Source organism: Diuraphis noxia, unplaced genomic scaffold (genome assembly GCF_037042655.1).
Source record: "Diuraphis noxia isolate RWA-SAM2 unplaced genomic scaffold, SU_Dnox_SAM2 contig0002, whole genome shotgun sequence".
Classification (NCBI taxonomy): Eukaryota; Metazoa; Arthropoda; class Insecta; order Hemiptera; family Aphididae; genus Diuraphis; species Diuraphis noxia.
In genome coordinates, this window is record NW_028301712.1 from 17,681,063 (window position 1) to 17,706,067 (window position 25,005).

Sequence of the window (25,005 nt, forward strand, 5' to 3'; positions counted from 1 at the left end):
TAGGTACAACTCACTTAATTCCGGTTATGTAAATATTATTTCGGATCGTTTCCTATTCCAGTAACTATATAAGTACTTATATACGCACCTAAGCGACTTGTGTATGGTTTTAGCAAAGAAACTTTTGTTACTAAATCAAGATCTAATGTCAAATTTTCGGTGTTCATATACATTATTATTTAATATATAAATATTATATATTCTGTTGCGAATCACATAAAAGTCTTACGAAGTTTGTACACATACGTATTTACTTACTTGCGTATCTATTCTCGACGCTTAAATGTAATCTTTGAAGTGCAAGTCATGATAATAATAATATGACGAGTGAAACGTGAGCGTGTTTCCACAAAACGATTAATATTTTAAGACGCATCGGAGACAATAATCCCCAAAAGCAACACATTACGTTCCCTTTAAAATCACATCCAGACAAAAAGGATTTGACGAATAGCGATATTATATTTTATCATGTATAATTCAGTTACCGCATCGATTTGTTGGTCCGTCTACGCGATCTTCAACTGTAGCTTAAAATATTAAAATAATATAATACTATAATATACCAATGCAATCGTTTATCATCGCTATAATTATTTGGATTTTACTAGTGATGGCGGGAGGCGAGCAGATACTTATTTTCTTTCAACTCTTTTCACATAATGGGTCCTCTACAAGTGAGAAACATCATCTATATGAAAAATAATAGGCGATAAATGATAAAATTGGCATTATTATTGCTAGTTATCTATAGCGACATAGCGTCATATTTTAATCAATGAACTCTGATTGATCGAATAGTTCTTTGACGGTGAGCCATTAGATGCAATTGCAACCAATATAAACTCTGTTACATTTCGCACGCGATATCGTAATCTAAAGTCTTATTTCCGTGGCCGATTGGTTTTCTGTTTCAGTTGATCGTAGGTAAGTTACTTTGGGATGATTGACCATCGCCGCTCTTTGCAACTACAACACTATAATATGGCCCCGCAGCTAATATATATCCAACCTCTTCGACAGAGCGCAAATGATCCTTTCATATTTAGTTACACATCATTAATTATTATTACAGAGATACGTATATCAAATATAAATTATATAACACTCGCGGTGCACTGTAGTGTGCATCATCGTTGCTATTGTAAAATATATAGGAATCGTATGATAAGGAAAAAAATGTTAGGGTAGCGAATTTATGTGATGACAACATAGCAATAATTCGGGTTCGAACAAGAAATTACGCTTTGAGGTGACGGTGAAGGCGGCGGTGGTGGTGGTGGTGGTGGTGGTGGTGTTGCAAGACAACAGCAGCGGTGAATCGGCAGCATTGAGTTACCCACAAAACCGTTTAGCAAAAGCTTTATACTGACCGTATATTAATATTATTATTACACTATAAACACAGTACGGTTACTATACGGTCGTTCGCGCCGGAAACTTCGTTTGGTAAACTAAGGCACATAAAATATCAGAGTAAGTAGGTACGGGTATTTCTACATAAACGATGATCGCCATTGCCATCGCGTGCCGTCGGCACACCTACGATACAATAATATACAATACTAATGCTTTGATGGAATAATAATGATAATTTTTAATCATTATTGTCATTATTTTTGTTAATGGCTCCTCGTTGGCGAGGAGCCGAGGACTAACCACTGAATACGACCTACATTTATGCATAAGGTCGTTGGATCCGCAAATGGAATCTCTGGATTACAGTGTAGTTCTGAATCAAACTTGACATAATTAGGATATGACGTTATGTCATATTAGCATATTATATTATCAATCAAATTGATTACTTCTTTAGTTCAACAGGTCACACTTTACTCGCTTTATACAGGCGCAATGTTCCAATCATACGTCAATATATTATAAAAATAATTCTGCATATTTAATAGAAATTAAAATTATTATCTAGGTAATAATATTGCAGTGTACGAAAATTTATTCTAGATGAAAATAGTGAACATTTTCCGGACAGGACGTGACATAATAATTGGTCTGATGAGCTCCTCCTGATAATTATTATATATCAACCCGGCCGGTTTAAGAGTTTACTTGTATAATAAAATTAATATTTCATAAATTTAAATAACTGTGCATCATTAAATTCCTTGGATATGTGCTTATCATGTAATTCATAAGGTATAACAATTGTTCCTTTTTTTTTTATTGTTGTACAGTGTGTGATAAATTATTTAAAATTATACGACAACTCGTTTTTAATTTATTAAAAACAATTTCATGACAATTCGTATTGTAAATATTTACATTGTTCTACCAAGTTCATTATTATTTTCATATTAAATTGGACAATTCCTTATTTGATGCCACCTTCTGAGTGTTGTCATCAGCGCTTTTATGAGCTACATAAATCCTAATGTTTTCAACGATATGATGAAAATAGATGTCAACGAAATAATCGATTTTGAACGAAATATTATATAAAAAGAACGTTATTATTGTAAATAGAAAATCAAAATGTTATGTAATAACAAATAATCGTTCAAATTTAATCCAAACAAAAAAGTTTTAGGCGTATGAGAAGAGAACACCGCCAACATAATATATAGATTATCATTATGTTCTTTTATTTATAAAAGTATAACATGTTAAAATTTTTCAAAATATGTTGATAATATCAAAATGTTACTTACTCATATTTTATTGTCAACTATTATAATGATTGAGATGGACAGATGGCACTTTATATAGGTGAAGCTGAAGACGACATCAAAAATAATAAAAGCAATAATATTTCAGTTTTGTTCATGACGTATTTTTCTAGAAATTTTATTCCAGTATAGAGATATTGTGTATTATTATGTGATCATGTCACCGTATAGCTAGAACCAATGATAAATATGGTGTTCAACCCAAGTAGAGGTCACCAGTCTGGACTCGATCGATTCGAAACAATCGAGAGGTGTCGTCTCATCGTCATAATATTATCAAACTCATCTCGGACAAACGTTAATAATCGTGCCACTCTGCCACCCACCAATGTACCTACCTACACCTATGCTTTCATATCGATGTCTCTTATACTATGGCGCTTTCAGCAAATGTGAATTTTTTGATTAACGGCTCACCCTTTCCAACGAGCTGTTTCGTTATCCACGGACAGTCGAAGATGATAATAACAGTTATATAAATTAGTGTATAGTTAACAGCCGTAGTCATGATATATAAGAAATGGTAGTAACATTATTGGTAGGTATAGAGTGGTGTACCGTACAATATTGTTATTATTATTATTATAGTAGGTAGTCGGCAATTGTAGTGTATTGTATAGCAGCAGTGAAGTCGGTGGTATACGAGCGACGGGAAGGTTGATTAAATTTTCTGACGCGCTGGCTGCCGCAGTGGTTAGCGGGCCGGAAAACGGGTTGAAAAATTGAAATAGGAAATTGCCGTTGGTCTTGTTCACCCCACACTTGCCCCGTGTGTAACCGGTGAAGCAGGGTTTCCTTCATTGCCGACTGTACGCAGTAGTGTGAGTATATATTTACACACTCAGGCACATACAACGTACGCACGCGCACTCATTCTTCCATTTCAAGGACCATCGATTCGGTTTATATACCGTTGGTGGATTTTTATTATTATTATTATTATTATTATTCTTATTACTTTTTTTTTTGTTCCTTTTGTTTGATAATATTTTTATTTTCTGGAACGTTTAATTTTGACTCGTATGCCTATATAATATATATAATAGGATTTCAAGAGAAAAAAAACACAACAAATGTTGCAGACATTTGCCCGAGTGAAAATAATGGAGACGACAAGTGTAAAACGGTTTGGAATTTTTTTTTTCGTTGATGATATACTCAAAAAATTGTCTATGATTGAGTTATAGTGTTATTGATTGATACCTAGTAATAACCAGAGTATACGTTCGGTATATTATTAAATGAAAGTGATGACAGGTGCGTGACCATAATTCTATTTCGTTTCTTTCAAACACATGTACATATACGATTCATGTATGTCAAATTTATTCTTCACTTATATTGTTTTTATCATGAATCATATAAGTCATAATGAAATATTAATTTACCTAACAGAATACTAAACAAAAAAGTTCATAACACAATTGTTTGAATTTATAGTCAACAAATTTCATTAAAATATGGGGAGATGGTATTTTGTGCCACTTTTATTACTTGTAATTTGCGCCACGAATAGGTACATTTAAGTACGTATGTAATTTGCGCTAAAATATAAAAATATAACATGTATTTTGCGCCACATATACTAATTAATTTTGGTATTTTGCGCCACTAAAGAAAACAAAATGGAAAATGTAATTTGAGCCACACTTTCAACTGTAATAGTAGTTGGAATTTACAAGGCAGATAAATTTAGCGACATCGCATAGGATATACAATAATACGTTTTGATGCGTCCGACGCGTGTCACATATTGTCTCAATATCGTCAAATTATATTTTATAATTATGACTGATTTTTATATGTTTTATTAATTAACGACAATTTAGATGTTTAATATGCATGGAGTTTGATTTTTTATATACATTTATTTATAATTACGAGTTTAATATGACTAATTTTTATGTTTTATTAATTAACGATAATTTACATGGAGTTATTTATACTATTATAATATAAGTGGCAAAAATTACTAGGTATTTTAATAAGGCAGAAAAAAGCGCAAATTACAATTTTAGTAGGTACTCTAGGGCAAAGATTACATATTTTCTTTTTATTTAATTTTATTTGGCGCAAATTACCAAAATACATTTTTAGATGTGGCGCAAATTACATATATTTTTTTTTCGGTTGATTTTGGTGCAAATTACATATGCCCAAAATATGTACTTTTTGAAAAAAACAACCAAATTGTGAGCGTATATAGAAGTTTTAATATTTTTAATAATTTTTTTTTTAAATGTATATTTTTTCTTTGAAAAGCTCAAAAATATAATTAAAGCTTGACCTACCCTAATCTTACCTTTTTTATTATCCATATAAGTTGGCAAAATATGAATCTTATTGTACTAGTATAAGCACTATATTATTTATAATCAATTAAAAGCTAAAAAACATTCTAAAAGGTTATTTATGGTCACCTAGTAAAAAAAACTTTAAAACTTAATAGGTAAAAAAATTATTTTAACTATAAGTTCATTGATCTCTAAAAAGAAATATGGTTGTCTAGGTTAATACATCATTATTAAATTAATAGTTAATTTATATGGTCCAATCAATTTTATAAAAATAAACTAATAACACAAATAAAGAGAATTAGCTACATAATGTCAGAGAGCTTATTTTATATTCAAAAACTTAAAATATTGTTGTTTCAATATAATTAGGATGAATATTTATACACACAATTTAGTATAAAATGAAATTAAAATAAGAATTATGTGCAATGCTCATTTATTATGCCGTTATTCATGTATTTATATATTCAAATATTTAATATTTAAGCTAATGCTCTAAGAGTTAATTTTGCTATACATTATTAATTCATAGTTCTTGTTTAACCGTTTAGTAGTTTGTAGATTGTATAGAACATTATTATTATAACTGTAAAAAATAAAATAGTAAGAATTCAATATTTTTGATCTTAGACATTTATTTTTTCAGTGTTGATGATTCCAATGTTAGTAAATAATAGTATAACTCCTAGGAAAGTATTAAGCAAGATTATATTACATAAAACATCATATTAAGATTTATATGGTTTAATACCACGCTTATTGATTTGTAGATATTAGATAGAGTAAGTAGATTAGTAATGAGTTAATGAAATTACATCCCAATATTAGTAACTATTAAGGTATCGAATAGGTAATAAAAGTATAATAATATAGAGTTATATTTATCACACTAAACCATTGAATAAATAGCTAATAATATAATGAGCGGTTGCGTTTAAACACCCAAAGTAAGGTTAGGTGAATAAGATAAACAAATAAATACTGATTTTAAATACTTACTGTTGGGGATTGTAAAGTATTTTAATGTATCCCTGTTAAAAGGATTTCCAATCTTCAATATTTTTCGGTATAGACGTAAATAATTTCTATTTTTTTTTCGAATTATTTTTAGTTATTTATAGGCTAAAATAGATAAAAAATGTTAAAGTCACCATTTGTGATTTGTTTTTATTCAATAATAAAATGTATGCAATTTCTAAGACCGACAAAGTGTTTTCAATCTAAGGAAAAACACTGCAAGACCATTAGTCGCTTTTTCGGTCGGTTTAAAATGTCAAATATTTGTTGAAAAAAACCGGTACGGTGGAGAGAATAAAAAACATTTTTATTTGAAGGAAAATCAATGAAATGTGCTTAATGAAAATTATTAAAGACGCAAAATTGTGTACAACAAAAAATGCGGAAGAAAAATAATATTTTATTTTATCATATATTGAATGAGAAACATATAATCGATATAAAATATTTTGTAAACATTATTATTTATCCATAAAAAAAATATGAGACTTAAATAATATTTAATTATATTGCACACAATATTATATAGTATTTAGTAAAAAGAGTGCCGGATCTAAAGGGGAGATGGTTCCTCTTGTCACGGATGCTGCTTGTACAAGGCTACCTGAACGTGTATTTCATAAGTTTAAAAACCCAAGAATTTATAATTTTAAAGAAGAAACGAACCATAAGAAAAAAAAAATACTAAACAGTTATGATTTAGTCACTATCTTGTAGTTGTGTATTAATAATGTATCTTTTCACCTACCCACTGCGTATTAATTTTTAAACGTGTTCATTACTTTATACACAACAGAACAAAGTGATGTGCCAAATATAAACTTATAACAAAAAAATGCACGGTGAATGGATTGTGAGGATACAACAAACGTTTTCTCTGCGAACAAGAAGGCCTATAAAACAAATGTTTAAAATTATTTCGTCTGCTGGTTATTAATATTCTTATATTAAGTATCTAAATAAAATTTTTTCGTTCTGTTCTTTTATAATATAATCTGTTTCGCACATTTAATAAAGCAGAATCTACGTCGAGTTGTTTTGAAAACATTTTTCCATAAAGATCAATTCTCTTTAAATTAAGAAAACAATTAGGAAGTCATTATAATGCATCTTAGATCCGGCATTGTATACGCTTTTATCGGTGTCTATCTTAAAATGTATACAATAATTTATTCTAATATTTGGTGCACAAAAAATTTCACTTAACAGATATATCAATTAAATATAATATTTTATGATATTATTGATGTTGAACCGTATTGGTTTGCGAGACAAGTTGCAAATGACTTGAGCTGTTCTACGGTTTAGCAGAGTTTTTGAACGATTTCCGTTAAACCATTGAATTAGTTTATTCCGCAGATTATATTAAACGATATGGTGCAACTTACATACAAGCCATGTAACTCTCGAAAATTTAAACAAATTAAAACCTACCTCAAATGGGTATCACCACTTATAGGAAAAAACAGTTTTTATGAAAGAAGATTATTGATTTGATAACTAAGCACGCATCACTGATGTCGATCACTAGCGCCAAATCACTCACCGTTGTCATGTTGCATGATACAATATTAATTACAGTAAATGAGATTCCGTACGATAGTTTTTTTCCTCACAATATGTGGTCTTACTGCGTTGAGGTAGGTTAGATTAAGTTCAGAAGTACACCATCTGATTTTTTTTCCAATTATTATGGTTAAATCTTCAATTTGGTTGTACGTAAAATGTCGACTGTAATAATATATTATTTGATCGGTGATTGACTGTCGGCGAAGCGTGGAAACTGCTGCAACGGCAATGACGACTAAGCGGCGACGGTGGTGGCCGCCGGCGTGGTCTGATCCGCCGACCAAGTACCGGGAGTGGACGTCCCGGTCGTCAGGGAGGCCATGTTGTCGGTGGCCGCCGCTGCCGGGACCGCCGGTGGCGTGGGTGCGGCCGTGGTGGTACGGTTGACGGACGTAGTCGTATCGTAGTACTGAGTGGCCTGGTCCAAAGCGGTCTTGATGATGGCCGGAACGCACGGGTTGGTGTCCCAGAATGCGGTGCTGCAGCCCAGCACGTCGAAACACGTGTACCGGATGGGCGTGTTGGCCGGGGCGCAGCACGACAGAATGGCCCACACGCACCGGGACGGTTCCTTGCCCTTCTCCGATCCGCCAGCCACGATGGTCACTTCTTCGACGTCGTCATCCGGATTTGGTCCCTGTGGGCACACAATTTCGTATAAGGTCCACACACCTGCACACGCGTTACTGAGGGCCGAGGGTCGAGCGATTACTAGTGACTAAACTCCCGTGGGTCGGATGAGTGTCCGAAATCCTCGTCGAGTTTTCATAAAATAAATAAATAAATACTTTTTGGGAAAAAAATTACAGTAGGTACCAAGTTTTCAGTTTTCAAGTGAAACTTCTCTACGTAGTTAATCCAATGTATAATAATTATGTAATAATCATTTATATATAATAATAATTATAAATTATAAATATCGATTGCTGCAGATTATAATAATATATTAAATTATTGTGTTTTTAATATAAACCTACTGGTAATACATTCAACATCAAATAGTCCCATTGGTAATTTCATATTAAATTTTTGACTTGAAACTTTAAAAAAAAGTAATGCCTATAGTGAAATGAGAGTCAATAAAATACATAACAATGGGATCAAATAAATAAATTATTTTTTGTGTCATGAAGTTGAAAGTAGAATCTCATCAGTTTACGCGAATCTTTGCTACGAAATCGTTTATTTTCACTATAATATTATGGATATCACTAAAATCTATGAAAGAAATTTCACTTTTTTTGCAGTTTTTGCACCCACATACCTACACATGGATTTTTTAAATATGAAATATCGACGTGGGGGTGTTGGGAACACATGGAATTAAGATAGTAACGTGGTCAAGTGTTTTTTTGAGAAATTTAATGTTATATACAGTTATTAATCATCGCATTTTACCCTGTTAAGAAATTTTTAATTTTGTCCTTAAATTTAAGCTGTATAATTTTATTTAGTTATAGTAAGTTAATCGTAGAAGTGCTTTACAATTAGTATCCACTCCATAAAAAAACTGAATAACATCCATTGAAAATCTCAACAACTACACTTACACTGCTAGAGCAAGAATCGAGAATAGGTCGAAATATCAACAATGGATAAAAACCTTATGTTTTAATAGTTGTTCACAAGGAAACATTTTTGGAAATATAAAGTTCCTTAATTTCAATTGTTTCAGAAAAGTATGTATTTAAGGGTCAAATAGAATCTTGTCGATTAAGTATAGATCTGTAGCGATCTGTGATAACATTGGATCGAATACTCAGATGTTTTGACTATGTATTAGTACTCAATAGTATTCAATTTATATATTTTTCTCTTGGCAAATCTTTTATAATTTACGTTGCTCGACATTTTGGATACTATGACAGTAAACAATGATCATACTAAGTTTTTAAATACTGAATAGTACCTTATTATTTTACTGAATTCATGAAATTTGCAAATCGATATTTTAATTTTTGCTAGCTGTGATAGACTCATATATTTGTATAATAACAATAATAGTAATAAATATGCATATTCTAATATTCTAAATTCTGATAGGATGTTATTATAATGTTATTTAGAAAGAAGAGATAAATATTGAAGAGATCATTATTTATTGTGGCTAAACCTGTCCCTATTATAATATGGTAGTATTAAGCTATTGTCTAGTTGTCAAGTTAGTAGTTTCAACGTACACCTCCACCAATGCTTATAGTTTTTATTTACACATCAAACGTACTTTTTGCAAATTATAAAAAGCAACTTGACTCCTATATTATTATATTTAAATGTATATGTTTAAATTCCTGTTAGTTAAAGTCGATTAAACCGTGTTTAGATCAGCCAAACAAAGTTGGAATAAACACATTTTAAACGTTAAAAACGGTTTTTTTTTTCAACAAACTCTGGGCCACGGTAATGCGTCATTAGACGGGGTACGTATGTCGTATACGCATATGATCACTGCTGCTTACGTCTTCGTCGGTGCCGTCATCTCCGTCATCACCATCGTTGTCACCGTCCGTGGGCGCTGTCCCATTGGCCGCGGAAACCGTACAATTCGATTTGGTCTTGACGACGATCACCAGCACGTCGTTGGGTCGTTTGCCACCCCTCGGCGGCAGGTACCTGGTAGGGACATAATAATAAGGAATCACCCACGACAGATGCTGCAACTCGTACCTAGGGCGCGGTAACTGGTATCCCGTGTTCGCCAGCGGGCTGAACGGTGGCGGTCGCTGTACGAGCTGGCTAGTGCCGGGCTGGAATTCGGCGGGGTTGAGCAGCACGAACTGGGACTGCTGCAGCGGCTGTTCGATGCCGTTCTGGAACAGCCTGGCGAAACCGGTGCGTAGCTCGTTACTGAACGACGTGCTCGTCAGTCCGGCGTTGGAGTGGGCGCCCCTCATGGACAGCATCGCACTCGCAGTGATCACGAACCACGTTATCCACATTATGCCACAGTTATAGTGATGGCGAAGGTGGTGCACGTCCTGCTGTTTCACAACTCTCGCTGACTTTTGGAATGGCTCTACAACGAAACACCACAGAAAACCATTCAAAAATGTGAATATCATATATCTATTTAAGATTCACTACTTCGCGGTCTCGTGGAATCGTTGTACCTACTACAACAGTCCACATCAAATAAACTGGTGGTTAGTGGCTGCTATGACGTGCTATAAGTAATCACAACATAATTTATTTATCGGATAGTGTTCACAAATCTAAGACCGCGAATTAGTATATTATACTGGCACTAGCTAAATAGTGTGGCGAACAAATAATAATTATTACTTGGCGCAATATTTTCCATGGTGGTGAGAAGGAACAAATAATTTCTATAGCTGGTACAAAGTAAACTTTAGTAATAGTTCTAATACCGAATGTGTTTGGTATGATCGCTATCATAATATTATTACTGTAATTTTTCAAAATCTATTGCCAATCGAATACGTGTAATATTCTATTACATGTACGAAAAATTATGTTACTCAAAATAATAACGGTATAGATGTACAATGTATTTTATGGTTGCATATATGTAGTCAAAAATATTATTTCCGTTGGCTGGCACCATAATATGTCATCGGTAGAACGGATGTGAAACGATTAAAAACCCATATCACATAAGAGACTATTAATTAATATATTTTTATCATCCCACTAACAGCAAATTTATAAGAGTTTTGTAAAATACTGTCCTTCATTGTTTTTAGTTTACGATTCAGTATATCTCAGTAGAATATCAACAAATGTTTGGGCATAAGTCTATCCTAATATTAGTCGAGTCATTTATATATATATATATATATATATTAAGATGCATACACTACACAAAATGATGGGTCGATGGAATTGGAGGTTTAGGCCCTTAGCACCTTACATATAACAAATATATTATTTTTTATTAGATGTCATTGTGACAAACATAAGAAGATTTTCTTCAATTCCAAAAATTTCTCGGAATTTCGCACTTTGTACAGTGTACACTTTAATTTGTTTGCCCATCTGATGTTAGAAAAGAAAAGCCACTAGGCCTATTAGCGTTATCGCTATGACCGACAGCGACATGACAAGCGTCGTCAAATTACACACTAGGCAAAAAATAATTGTAATCCAAAATAAATCCTTCGACAAACTCGACTTAAGCGCCGGACCAGCATCACTACTACCATCACCACTACCACTATCATCATCTTCATCATCATCATCATCCATTATACAATCACCATCACTGTCTTTTTGGCCATTCTTAAAGGGTCGAGAAACTGTCGAAAGGTCTAACCCTTTAATCCTCGGAAAATATATGTTGTTTGTTGACTGTCCGGAACCGACAAGCATTGTGCACACATACACGCACACACCCACGCACACGGGCGCGCGGGCGAAATGATAAAACGACTAAAACGTCTTCGTTTGAGCCGAACAAAAGCGATTCGCATCGACGACAAGTGGCAACAGCCGATATGACATTCCACTTTTGTCGCATGTAAAACGACAATACATAACAATCATATAACAATGCCAATACGTCTCACCGCCACCGTCATCACTCGTGAGTCTTTGTACGCACAGCTTTGTGGTGCATAATCTCCCGCAATATTATGTTTAGGCCCTTCGTTATCCTTCATATTATTATAATAATAAGCACGCGTATCACACCTGCAAAACAAACTACGTTTTCCTTTCGGGTCGCCTTTCCATCGATCCGTCCGCGGTTATAGTCAGACGAAGAGCTTATATTATGTTATACGCACCACGTTTCGACGTGTGTATGTCATACGTATAGAACACGACATAATAATAATAATAATTATATTATTATAATCGTCGCGAGCGTCAGGCGAATGCGGACAGCGGACCAGCGCCAACAGTCGCATCATGCACACATAATCACGCGTGTTACACTTGCCTACCCGACCCATCTACTGCAGCAGCAGGATTTCAGTGGGAAATCGATGCTAATGGTACGTCCGGGAATTCGGCGAACGTATTTTTTACACACTCGCGGGAAATCACCTCGCTCCCCCCCCCCTTCACCCTTCGTCATTGCCGAAAGTGTCGCGAATAACGGCGGTGATGGTGACAAATTGCCCATATATAAAACACTATAAACGCTCGTCCCGCGTGTGCCACGAAACTTGATCGGATCGAACCACGTCAACTGTCGCCGGCAATTACGGTGCAACGATGTGTCGCTCGCTCGGTATATTGAGCGTAAAATCGGATTCAAAAGCACGTTGTGCCTCCACATCATACGGTCGGTGTCGTCCGTCGTTAATCATCCCGAACGGTCTGCCACGATAAACATCGCCGTAATATTATACATATATCTGTCGCATCCACATAGTGAAATCGCTCATTTCATGAACTGGATATCCAGATAGCGACATTTGTCCAGATCGTGAATTTTGACGAAAATACATTATATGGACATCCATTTCATGAAATGGACAATACCTATCTATACTGTGTACTTTGTGTAATTATTATGAAACAAGATAGTTTTATTATTTTGCAATAAATAATCATATTATATCATAATATTATAATTTATTACTAAGTTATAACTATAATTTTCTATATTGTTCTATGAACAAAAATATTAACAAAATAATTAATCGATTGCCTTAAATAATAATTAGAAAACTATAGGTATACCTATACATTTTCTTCCTACTTATTTATTTTTACATGCCGATTGATTATGACATCGACTGTTACATATCATATTATTATTTTTAAAACAAGCACGCCTACTTTATTGGTAAAGAGTTTTCGATTTACATCATTACATGATCAAGAAAATAATGCTCACCCTCCTGAAATATTTTTAATCATTTCTTACACTGAAAATTCAACATTTTTATCAACTTGATCAGTAGGTAGTCAGAAATTGAGTTGATTTTTTTAAACATTCACATTTTTATCACATTTCATATTTTGTCCGAATGTATGCAATCCTTTTTTAAAAATTAGTATCTAAGTCACCCAATAAAATATTTTGTTCATATTTTTGTTTATAGACCAATATAGAAAATTATAGTTTTGTTGTATTTCAATAACTTGACGAACGTGTTTGTTAAGTTCTGTCGTCCAATTATTCCAACGAAATACTAGTAGGATATCTTTTTGAACAAATTTAGAATGTCACGTTTTAATAATGTACCTTGTAGTTTATTAATTGCTTATATTTATACGAAACGATTAATACACATCTTTTGAACGTGCAGACTTCAAATAAACGGCAATTGAAAGCAATAAAGACTGATAAAAGCTTATTCAAATATTTTTTCTGTGGTATAAACGTAAAAGCTGAAAAGCTGAAAGGTCGAGATTTCTTTCAAGTTTTTGCGATTACCTTTTTTTTAAAGTGATCCAAAGCCATTTGATTTTATAAAATAATATCAGCTTATAATAATCAAATATTAGCATAAATCATTATAACTATATAATTATTAATTTTTTATATGTTTATTGTTTATTATATATGTTACCGGCAAAGACGTAAATTAAGGAATTAATGTTAATGACTAGTCAATAACGATATTTCCGGTCAAATTAGGCAGTACACGATATTGACTAGTAAATATCGTTAATGTCTATTATAATCAGTCAATGATGCAATTAGAAATATCTCCTAGGTAATGACAATAACTCCAGGATTTTTCAGGCATAATTGACAAAAATATAAAATATTCTTGCGTTGTAAAATCGATTTATCTAGATATAATAAGTACGTACGATAAATCTGATAAATCTAATCCTTTTTACATTTTTGGATTTTTGTAATATCTTAGATTCGAACAAAGATCAAATTAATAATCATAGACAAAGGGCCATAACTAACCTTTAAAAGCAAGCACAAAAAATGATGAAGTATTCTAATACTAAGTTAACAGAACTTCAAGTAGGAATTACTGTAAGAGTACTTATACCTGACGTGGATAGAGCACGTGGCTCACCCCTTAATCTTTTGGCGGTCATTGTTTCATATGAAGCTGATATGTATAAATTATGTAAGTACAATAAAAATTAATTGTTAAAATAAATTAATAACAATATTAAAATAAATTACTATGTAGGTACGGAGTATGGCATGCTAAAAAATAGGTTCACTAGAGCACAACTCGTTCCGTGTCCTGAAAATATATTGAATTATGAAAAAACAATCGCGACTGCCGGAGTAAAAGAAATTACGGTTCGTGAGGCTGCTGGAGATTGTGAAAATAAATAATTATTAATTATGTATAATTTATCTTGTATTTATACATTTCTGACCTAATTAAAATATTTCGTTAAACATAATTATCAACATTTCCTATCAGTATTAGACATTAAAGTAAGTTCCTAGTCATAGTTCTAAATGTGTTAACAAAATATTTAAATTTTACAACCTTGCCTATGTTGTCAGTTAATTCCTAGGCATTGACAATATCGACTACTAATGTTAGGAATTTATAATATTGGCTAGGCATTTACGTTATTAACTAATTTACATCATTGACGGTAACATATATATAAGCACATACGAGTAATAAATTATGAAAATACAAAGCTATGAGTTGTGTTCTATATAGATTTTATATTTCAAAATATAAATTTAGTTTTAATATTATTAGTCTTTAACCTTAATAGAATATTAATACCTATATATTATAATTAATACTATAGCTTATAGTTATAGAGTTATTTTAATACAATATACGAATAAATAGTAAATTTATTGTTTGTCATTTTATATCAATTGTTTGACGTATAAGTATACCACAGTACAACAGTACACCTACTGTTATCAAATTAATTGAATGAGTGTACAAAGTAAAATTTGATTCTTTCTATGATTATTCAATTGAATAATAATTTAATTTTGGAAAGTCAACATTAGGCATACATTGTAATTTTTAATGATGAATTATTTCAAGAGTATATTATTATCATTATATTATGGTATAATATCGTTCGATACCATAAACGCCAAATCGGTATCCTTACACGACTCTATTATTATGGTTTGGGTAAAATAAACTTTGGTTGGCAACGAGCCATCAAGGTCATGTGACTAGGAATCAAGATGGACGCGATATTCGTCGTCTAACACGATATGCATCTGTGGTGATGTAGTTGGGGTGGAGCGTATCGGCGTCGTCGCATACTGTATAGACTTAAAATCCACCGAGAAATCCATACGAAATTAAAGTCCCGAGAACGATCTTGTGCATAGTACACAAACACATACAAACACACACACACAGCTTGTATATAGTAACTTATGTCTAATGGCTCTAGTGATTTTTGGTCCGAGAAAATGGGTGCCCGGTATAGTAATGTATCCCCGAGCTTGACGGTATAGGATCGCCGCCGCCAAAACACAGTGCACAGCATTGTACGCTCAATGCCTCTACATGATGTTGTATAATTTGTCTAAAAGCTTTCTCGCCAAATTGAATCACTCGGAAGACGAGAGGAAAATCACGAAATACGTACGTACTTGCATCTACTTGTATTCTCCGCATAATATTATCATCTGTCAGGTCACTGACTCGACGGTCAACGTGTTACAACACATTTGTGCTATATAAGTTTAATACGTGCCTACGTAGTTTTAATTTTTATAGTAGTAAATTGTAATATTATTGGTATTATTAGTGTCTAGTAGAAGTAGTACTCAAGAAACTTATCTAATTTGTAAGTTCGGTGATAGAGAAATGTCGTTGTCTTTGTGGATGACTCATTCGCATGTGCTGGTCTCCGAAGAGGCACCGTTCCGCACAAACTAACGGCATAGAATATATTAATATTTGGAGTTAATCTGAACCAATAGGATTTCTTTTGATTTACTAATGTTATTAGTATGAATATACAAATATTATCAAATTTAAAAGAACAAACTATATTGGCTTGTAAGTTATCATTGATGCTTTAATTTTTAAACAAGTATTTTAATAGTATGATATGATAATTCTTAAAATTTATTTTTATCATTTACTTTAAAGGTCAAAGAAATATCAAATATCAATAAAAAATCAATTCATTGTAATATTAAAGCGAACAACACAAAATTTGTTCACCTAAACTTGCTAGGTATATTCTACGTTTTTGTATAAAACGAAGAAAACAAAATGTTTTGAACCGAATGCTTGATTGTCAGAAAAATGTAATGCCTCGGAAAAATACGGCTTTTGTTATTTTTTTTTTTCAGAACGATATGCCAAAGTGGCAAAGTATAATAAACAGGCCACAGTATTTTATAATATTTAAACAGCTTCCGAAATGACAGCTTAAATAAAATTATTGATTTATCTTTATTCTCGATATTATTAGGTAGGTAGGTGTTAAAAGTGATAAAATGACGACCCTTTGCTGGGAAATATTGCTCTGTACGCGATACACAAATGTTTATTAAAATATAGTGTTACACGTACACTCGTAATAATCGTTCACTTTGATTATTCGTACATTTCGCGTACGATTTTAAATCTATAGTAGCGTAACTGGGATGTTTTTTTTTTCCGACCCGACAAACGTGTTTTCAATATATTATCATACGTCGAAGTGACTAATTATTATTGCAACCGATTGGTGACTCCAATACGCCTCGACAAATGTACTCGAACAATTCTATAATTATATTATTTTGTATTATTATTATTATTATTATTACTATTATTATTATTATTTTTTTATTAAGGGGAACCCGCGGCAATTGGGTGTAGGGTGGTATGGTAGGGGTTATTTTTGTATAATTGTTTGTAGGTTTTTAAGTGGTTAGGGTTGTAACATGTGTTTGTGTATGTGTGGCAAGGATATTTTGTATTATTATACCTATTATGTAGTATAACTATGTAAAATAATAATAAACACAAAATGATTTCCTTCTCCAAATCAACCATTTTGTTAATGTATTTGTATTTGTTTGTTTGCCAAAGTTCTTCCATACACTGTACGGAGTTGAAGGGATCACCAAAAATAAAAAAAAATGGAATCCTCGGCAATACTCCAGTTGCATTACCTACTTTTCAGAATTAGAAGACTAGGTACGTTTTCTACTACTCATCTTTATTTTTTCTTTTCATCTCTATATACTTCTTTTTCTTTGGATAACACGCGATGTCTATTACTTGTTATATTACTTATATAATATGTTGTTATATAGTTATCTATATATTGCTGTAAATGACACACTCATACACGAACAACGCGATACGCCAGTTGGCGATTACATTTTTATTTTATTGCTTGAGCCGATCTTGTTATTATTATATATTACTATTACTGTCATTGTTTATTTGTTTATTTAATATTCGTAATGAACCATTTTATTTTCTAAAAAATGTTTATGGCATGATTATTGGCACGATTAACAAATGTTAAAACTTAACCAAAAGTAGCCGGAAGGTCGAAAACTTAATGCAATTTGAAACCGACGCGACAAAATCGTTTCGCGGTAACCCAAAACCGTCCCAACAGCTTAATTTGTTTCGCAAAATGGTAATGATTAGCCATGCATCGTTGGCTGTACTTTAGATAATTTATCGTGGCATTAACTTTGTTCCCAACGCATTTCCGTTGATAATCGGTATATTGTATACCTACTAGCGAAAGGATAATATAGCGAATTTTGCTCGTCCTAAACTATTCCACCATCGAAACTAATCGAATCGTTTACAAATTCGTATTAAGTTGTGAAAAACGCAGACGTTTTGAATAATATTTTAATAAATGACTAATCGTTATATTAGATAATATCAATATGGATGAAAACAAAATAACTATTGACAAATTTTCATAAGGAATTTCATGGAAAACCTGAAGCAGCTGTTTGCCATAACGTGAGAAGTATGTTGTTACATTTTGATATTCTATATACCTACTCTTATAAATTATTGTGATATAATTGTTGATATGATTAATAGTATGACTATACGTTTACAAAAAAAAAAATAAAAAAAATAAAATAGGTAATAAGACATTTTTAACTTAGTTTAGTTAAGTATCTTTTGCTTATACAAGAAATTAAAACTAGGTGTTCAAGAATATGTGTGAGAATTCGATTTACAACATCGTTTTAAAAACGATTGCATGAATACCAAACAAATTATATTTATTTTCTGGCGTTGAAAACTACACGTTTGATTACATACCTATACATTATTATGTACTACATTTTCAGAGGAATGTATGTTATGTTTTCGGAACGGCTTATACTATTTTCGTGTATGCCTTTGTTAATTTTTTTTTAAAATCTATTTAATGGCTTACGTAAAAAAAATACGCTTGGATGCATTGACAATGAATTCATAATATTTATATATTTTGCATGTATATTGCACTGCGCAAGAGTAAAATAAGAAGAAGAGAAGAAGTGTAATCGTATGTGGACCATTGTGGACGTGGTACCCACAACGTCGGGAGTTTCTTCGCCTAAAAAACCATGACCGATATTTCATGGGTTTTTGAGCAATTGAATTGGTACTAATAGTACCTGGTACTTAATATTATAATATTTACGTAGGTAGTGTAATTGTAATACAATAATTTTCACTCACGGTTGTTTGGTTCGGACTTAACGTCGTGACCGGCGATCAACACAATTATTACATTTTCGCGCGCATCCGTAGTTTGTCTATCGTGGTTCGCGTAAGATCGAGATCACGGTCGCGGCCAATTCACACTCAGCGTATACAGTGTGGGCACGCAGCATAACGGCGAGTGGTCGTCCTTGCCAGCGTGTCTGACAGCCAAACCGTGAAGATGCTTGCAACTTGTAAGACCTGTGTGTGCGCGTTCACGGCCCGGGTTTTCGGTTAGGGGAAGCGAGAGGAACAGCGTGCGCGCAAAAAGAGCGAGAGATGAATTCAATTGACCCAATGTTAAGCAACAACAAAAATAACATGTATGGTCTCAGTCGTGGCACAAGCCATTTACCGATCTTTGAAATATAGGTATCGGCAGGTGAAGTGCAGCAAATTATACATCTATTGATCTTATTATGGATTACCTACTCTAGCAGTTTGCAGGTTTCTGTCTGTATACATAATTCTTATATCTATATCTATAAAGATTATATTTTATACATATACCTACATTTTCTGTAAAATATATCGTCAGCGAGGTATTTAACGATTGATACAAAAAATACTTTTTTCTACTCGTTGTTTTCTATATACGACGATTACATTATATCATGTACTGAGCTGTCCTGCATCGATTCTAAAATTATCGTCCACTGAATTAATGAATGCGACAAATAGTAAATTAATGATGGACATTTTTATAATATTATAGGCATATATATTATATAAATGAAAATCACGAATTTTTTGATAAATAATAATTTTTATCCGCCGGGGGACTGCCTTTTGACTTAAATCAATATCCGATCGAGCGCGTGGCAGGTGGTGGAATGTCTATACATAATAGATCGCGATCGAGGAAACCTGCGCGACTAGGAACATGGTTTAAAGACCGTTGCCCCGTTAAGTACCTCGTTAATAGTATCCTCCTCAGCACATTTATACATGTATACATAATATTATATGACCTAACCTATGTGTATTGAATATATACGTGATATGTATCTCTGGGGAACGCCTTCGCCGACCGATGTATTGACTAGTAAAACTGCAGGTTTCAGTGGTTGGCTGTTTGTCTGTCGGATCCCTAGGGACGGCACAGGTGTCTGTGCAACATAAGTAATAAAAAAATAAAATAAATAAAAGTTCTACTGTTGGAGCTAAATGACACACTGGATGTCTTTACATCAATAGACACAGACACATTGAAACGTTGCGTTCGTCGTTTTCAAAAGTGAAAAACATAGGATAACCTTAAATTACGTAACAACAAAATGTTTTGAAAGACATAATTTAAGTAGTTTTACCTTTTTCGATAAAATTATTGTTTCGAGATCAAACAATCGTCTCGACCATTGTAAATACTCTATTGATACCGTTTGTGGCGAGCGCCTTTGCAACGCGTAGTTTTGGTATAGAAATAGGGCTCATTGTAAACAAATATTAATTTACCACATGCGGTTTTAAACGGCATAGCTCTAACGAGAAACGGAATTCCGACGATTAAACACTGCAGTGGTCCGTTAGCGATGACGTTATAATAACAATCAGGGAAGCGGTGGTCTGCAGTGTTTACCTGTATTCGTATCCGTCATATCATTTTATCATAAAATTGTTATATTATTATGTGGGGGTTGGAAAAATACTGCAAGTGATGTTTGACGATAAATCGAGCAGCCTGCGATACACGAGCTACGTTCGTTATTGCAGTCTTCGTGGATAAATAAAGATAACGACATAGCGTGATGGAGTTGTGCAAAGTTTTTGCGTCAACCAAAATAGGAAACGATAGTTTGTTGTTACCTATACAAAATATATATATCGTAGGTAGTGTGATCTGACGGAAGTTCATTTACGCTACAGGGGCGAACGTTGAGATTAACAAAACGTAAGTGCGCAGCAATCACGGAATACATGTATATATAATATATATACGCCCTACTAAAGGAAATAAGGGCAAAACGATTGCGAGAAAAACGATTTCCTGACACGTACTAACGAATCACAAACCGTATCAACTATCTGACGGATCTTCGCCCGTCGCCGTTGTCTCCGGTCTGAGATATCAATCAGACTTCAACGCAGTATTTGCACTTCGGCTCTATTCGGTGGCAGACGCAGCATCCGGTTATCCCCATAACGACCGGAGAGGCCAATTACCGGACATAAAAAATATTTGCAGTTTCGAATCCGGCTAAATTATTTATCGTTCGGCAGTGGTGCGGTGGTGAGTCAGGGGTGTGCGGGTGCTGGTGCAGGAGAGACGCACACGCACGCACACCGAATAAATTCGCATCCGATGGGCCGCGGGCGTGCACGTTATGTTATTATTATTATTGCGGGGGTCTTCTCGGGGACTCGAAAAATATAAAACAAAAATATATACACTGGTATATAATTTACGATCAGCGGGTCAGAGGGCTTGGAAATTTCTCACGCCACTGTAAAATATTAACCATATAGTCTCTCTCCCTCTCTTTCTCTTTGCAGACCGCCGCGTAAATTATGAAAACGCCCAGCGTTATAAAACAATACGTTATATATTATGTTCGGCTGCTGCGAACCGACGGGAGGTATAAAATTTGTTAAATCGCACGCACATTTTTATTCGGAATACTAATAATAATAACATAATATAAAACCGCTATGGTGGACGCCATATTACAATACTGCATTTCATTACGCTGTTTAGCAGTCCGATATTAATGTCTGATTCATACTTAAAATTTCATCTATTCAATTCATATGTGAAATTCTCAATTATAATAATTATACTTATATAGGTACATATGATGAAATGATAATGTGTATGATTTGGTTTAAAGTTGAGAGTTCCATTACTGTGTGTTTTGTGTTATATTCGAGTGTAAGAAAATTTAATTTAATTAACCAATCAAACAAACATGATTTAGATATACTATTGATCGTCTTAAAACATTTTTTGGATTAGATTTCATTAAAAATTATGCAATAAAATAAATAGTTACAATGGGACCGATGGTCATACATTTTAGTTTGATTAGAGCTAGTAAATATATAACTTGAATAAATACTTGAAAGTTGAAATATAATAATAAAATCAGCTGTACATATGCTATCTGTTTTTATGTAAACTAACCGTAAACAGATCAGAGTTCGAGTAAAATAGCATTGAAAAAATTGCTTTTATTACTCTGGGAAAGCGAACATATTAAATTTAACTTTTATTTTGGACTATCATTGACTGAAACAAACCGTTACATTTCGTTTTTTGTTCCTAAAACTCACTATGAGTGTCCACAAAACGTCTGGTGATTATTTTTAAATTTCTTACATTATTTTGTGACAAATAATAGTTATTCTTAATTTATAAACTCATATTAAAACGCAAGAGATTTTAATATATGACGAGTCACTTTTCTTTAACGATCGTTCAGAAAATACCCTAAACATTGCCATTCATTATAAATGTATTAATGTGCAGGTTTAAGACAATTATATGTTCATGGTGTAGGTATCGATGAACTCAATTAATCACCAATCTATATAATTGGGCTGAAAAATATTAACTCCGCAGTAGCTAATAATTATTTACTTACCACATTTTGATATTCTACACTTAACACATTGGTCAGAAATGTGCTTGGTATTTTTTATTTTTAAGAAACAAATCGATTGTTCTTATGAATTTATAATTATATTTAAAATTTAAAAATATTCATGTTTGATGGTAATTACAATAATTATATTTTGGATTTAGTTTCACGAAAATGTTTATAATTTAATTTCACTGTCACAGTTCCTGAGCTTACCTTCAATTACTTATTGTGTAACGAATTACACACCTACTTATTATTCATTTTATGCTACTATAAATTATTCTGTAAATTACTAAATGACTTGCTTTTATAATTAACAGAAAAAAATATAATACCATTTGTATTTACTTTGAATTAAACTAGATACTATAAATTAAACTGTTTACATGCTAAAGAAAACAATTTTTTATAAAGAGATATTTATTTGATTCTCAAATAACATTTGAATTGTTCGCAGACATTATTAAAACTGTTCATTTCAATACGAACAAGAAATAGTATTTATTTTTGAAAATTTAATTTATTTTAGTTTGATTGATCTAAAACTTTTAATTTTAACGCAACTATTTAATTCAAAAACTTCTATAAACAGTTCTAATATATATATTTAATCAGAATGAAATATAATAGAATAAAAATAAAAACATATTATAACGTATAAAAGTTGATCAAATTATAAATCATAGCATACATTTTCAGATGGTATCGGGATGTTTTCCTGGCACTGTTTGATCTGGTTTAATATTACACAATCGGAACAATTCAAACGTTGGTTCTATGTTCTATATAATGTTATTTAGAATGTATATAAGCCATAAGGACATATTTTGCTCGAAGGTAGAAATATTATACCACTTTTCAATCTATTTTACGATTTGATATCACAGCAAAGATTGAAACAATAATCTGGAAATCGATAGAAATCCGATCTCATAGCAACTATAAGCAAATGTTTAATTCATATTACCTACGTAGATATAGGTACTCGTTATAATAACGACAGTGTGAGAACAATAGCGACAAAAAATAGTGTGGCAATAATTCTAATAAAATATAACATAATGGTGTTACTCACGATTATATCGGCGAAACTATTTGGCGACTTACAGACACTTTAAGCACACAAAACGTACTGACCGATGGTTGAAAAACGCAGCACGTCCAGGTTTCCCAGGTATTGCCGATTGCCCTTGGATGTCTGCAGTGGACCATGCACCGTGGTAAATCGGGTCTTCGAGTTTCCGGGGGGGAATTAATGGTTAATAACAATAATGATATGTCCTCAATGAGAAAATAAAAATTAATCATGCCGCGAAAAACTTCCGATCATGGTAGGGTGACAAATTCCGGCTATACTATATATAATATATGTATATATAGATATAGTAACGGGATTATCGTCGGATATGTCGCATGACAAATCGCGGGGTTCATTATCATTGTTATTATTATTATTTTAGATCTGTGTGCCTTTTTTTTACCATTATCATTATTATTATCTGTTAATCCGGAAAATTTTTAATACAATTAGCCGGTACGCGTGATGTTGTTCAAGATTAAAAAACGTTTTACGGGAAGGTCAGCGGTGGCGATGGTAGCTTTTAAGTTTTTGCTGTGAACGATAATATTGTTCAGATACCATACCTTATATAATTATGCGGGACCCGATAGTATTAAGTCCTCATGAATCCGTTGCGGCGTTACCAGAATACCTACGTATAACAACTACTTATAATGATTATCTTAGTCGACTTTCATAATAAAGTTATAGTTCAAACTATAATAATTGTATAATAAATGATCATCACTGCAGCTATTTTTACTCGCAGAATATTTTGGATAAAAATAAACGCCGGAATGGTGCACACGCCCACATCTGTATACGGTGTATACACTCACTTAAATATAGTATTATTATACACGCGTGCATAGTTTAGATATATTTGCTTATGTCATATTATTACGTTTCGTTAAGCGCATTTAAATATTTACGAACTACTGTTAAGCCATATGTATATATGACAGCGGTGATTCTGCGACTAGTCTCGGGAAAAGTGCATCGTTACAATGGCCTACTTCGTTTCATCGTAGTATAGTGTTTGGTTTAGATAAAGCCAAGAGCAGTGCTAAATAAAAGATTAGCCTGCAGATGTGTTTTTAGTTTTATTAGCGGGACCTCTATTAAACTCTGGTACCTACGTTACTTTAAGGCGAATTGAATCCGCTGGTTTACGTATAAAAATAAACCAGCATACATATCGGTACAGGTGAATATTGTAGTATATAGATATGTAAA

At 32.8% G+C, this 25,005-nt stretch overlaps 2 protein-coding genes across 8 annotated transcripts in view; one reads left to right on the plus strand and one right to left on the minus strand.

Annotated features, from left to right (window-relative positions):
• Positions 1–25,005, plus strand: part of LOC107165139 (uncharacterized) — a 162,634-nt gene that overhangs the window by 70,991 nt on the left and 66,638 nt on the right. For 3 of the 5 annotated variants that reach the window (XM_089219622.1, XM_089219623.1, XM_089219624.1), the window contains one exon: positions 17,485–17,592. The exons of the other annotated variants lie outside the window; for them this stretch is intronic. In XM_089219622.1, coding sequence (XP_089075748.1) covers positions 17,535–17,592 — 58 coding nt within the window. In that variant the 5' untranslated portion in view covers positions 17,485–17,534. The remainder of the gene's footprint in view (positions 1–17,484; positions 17,593–25,005) is intronic. 5 annotated transcript variants of the gene reach the window in all.
• hdly (hadley) lies at positions 6,379–23,918 on the minus strand. Of its 3 annotated transcripts, XM_015513235.2 has the most exons (4): positions 23,785–23,918; positions 10,235–10,583; positions 10,027–10,180; positions 6,379–8,204 (listed from the first exon to the last, which is right to left on the minus strand). In XM_015513235.2, exons 2-4 carry the CDS (start codon positions 10,504–10,506, stop codon positions 7,803–7,805), a joined length of 828 nt encoding a protein of 275 aa, XP_015368721.1. In that variant the 5' UTR covers positions 10,507–10,583; positions 23,785–23,918; the 3' UTR covers positions 6,379–7,802. The 3 variants fall into 3 exon arrangements, with proteins under 3 accessions (XP_015368721.1, XP_015368720.1, XP_089075747.1); XM_015513234.2 differs by having other exon boundaries at positions 10,027–10,583; XM_089219621.1 differs by lacking the exon at positions 23,785–23,918 and adding an exon at positions 20,105–20,231 and having other exon boundaries at positions 10,027–10,583.

What these genes read in the sequence shown, in the direction of transcription:
- hdly (XM_015513234.2), bottom strand. Translation starts at nt 10,506, where the DNA reads ATGTGGATAACGTGGTTCGTGATCACTGCGAGTGCGATGCTGTCCATG. An exon ending in ATGACGGCACCGACGAAGAC is followed by an intron (nt 8,205 to 10,026) that starts GTAAGCAGCAGT and finishes GTGTGCCCACAG; the next exon opens with GGACCAAATCCGGATGACGA.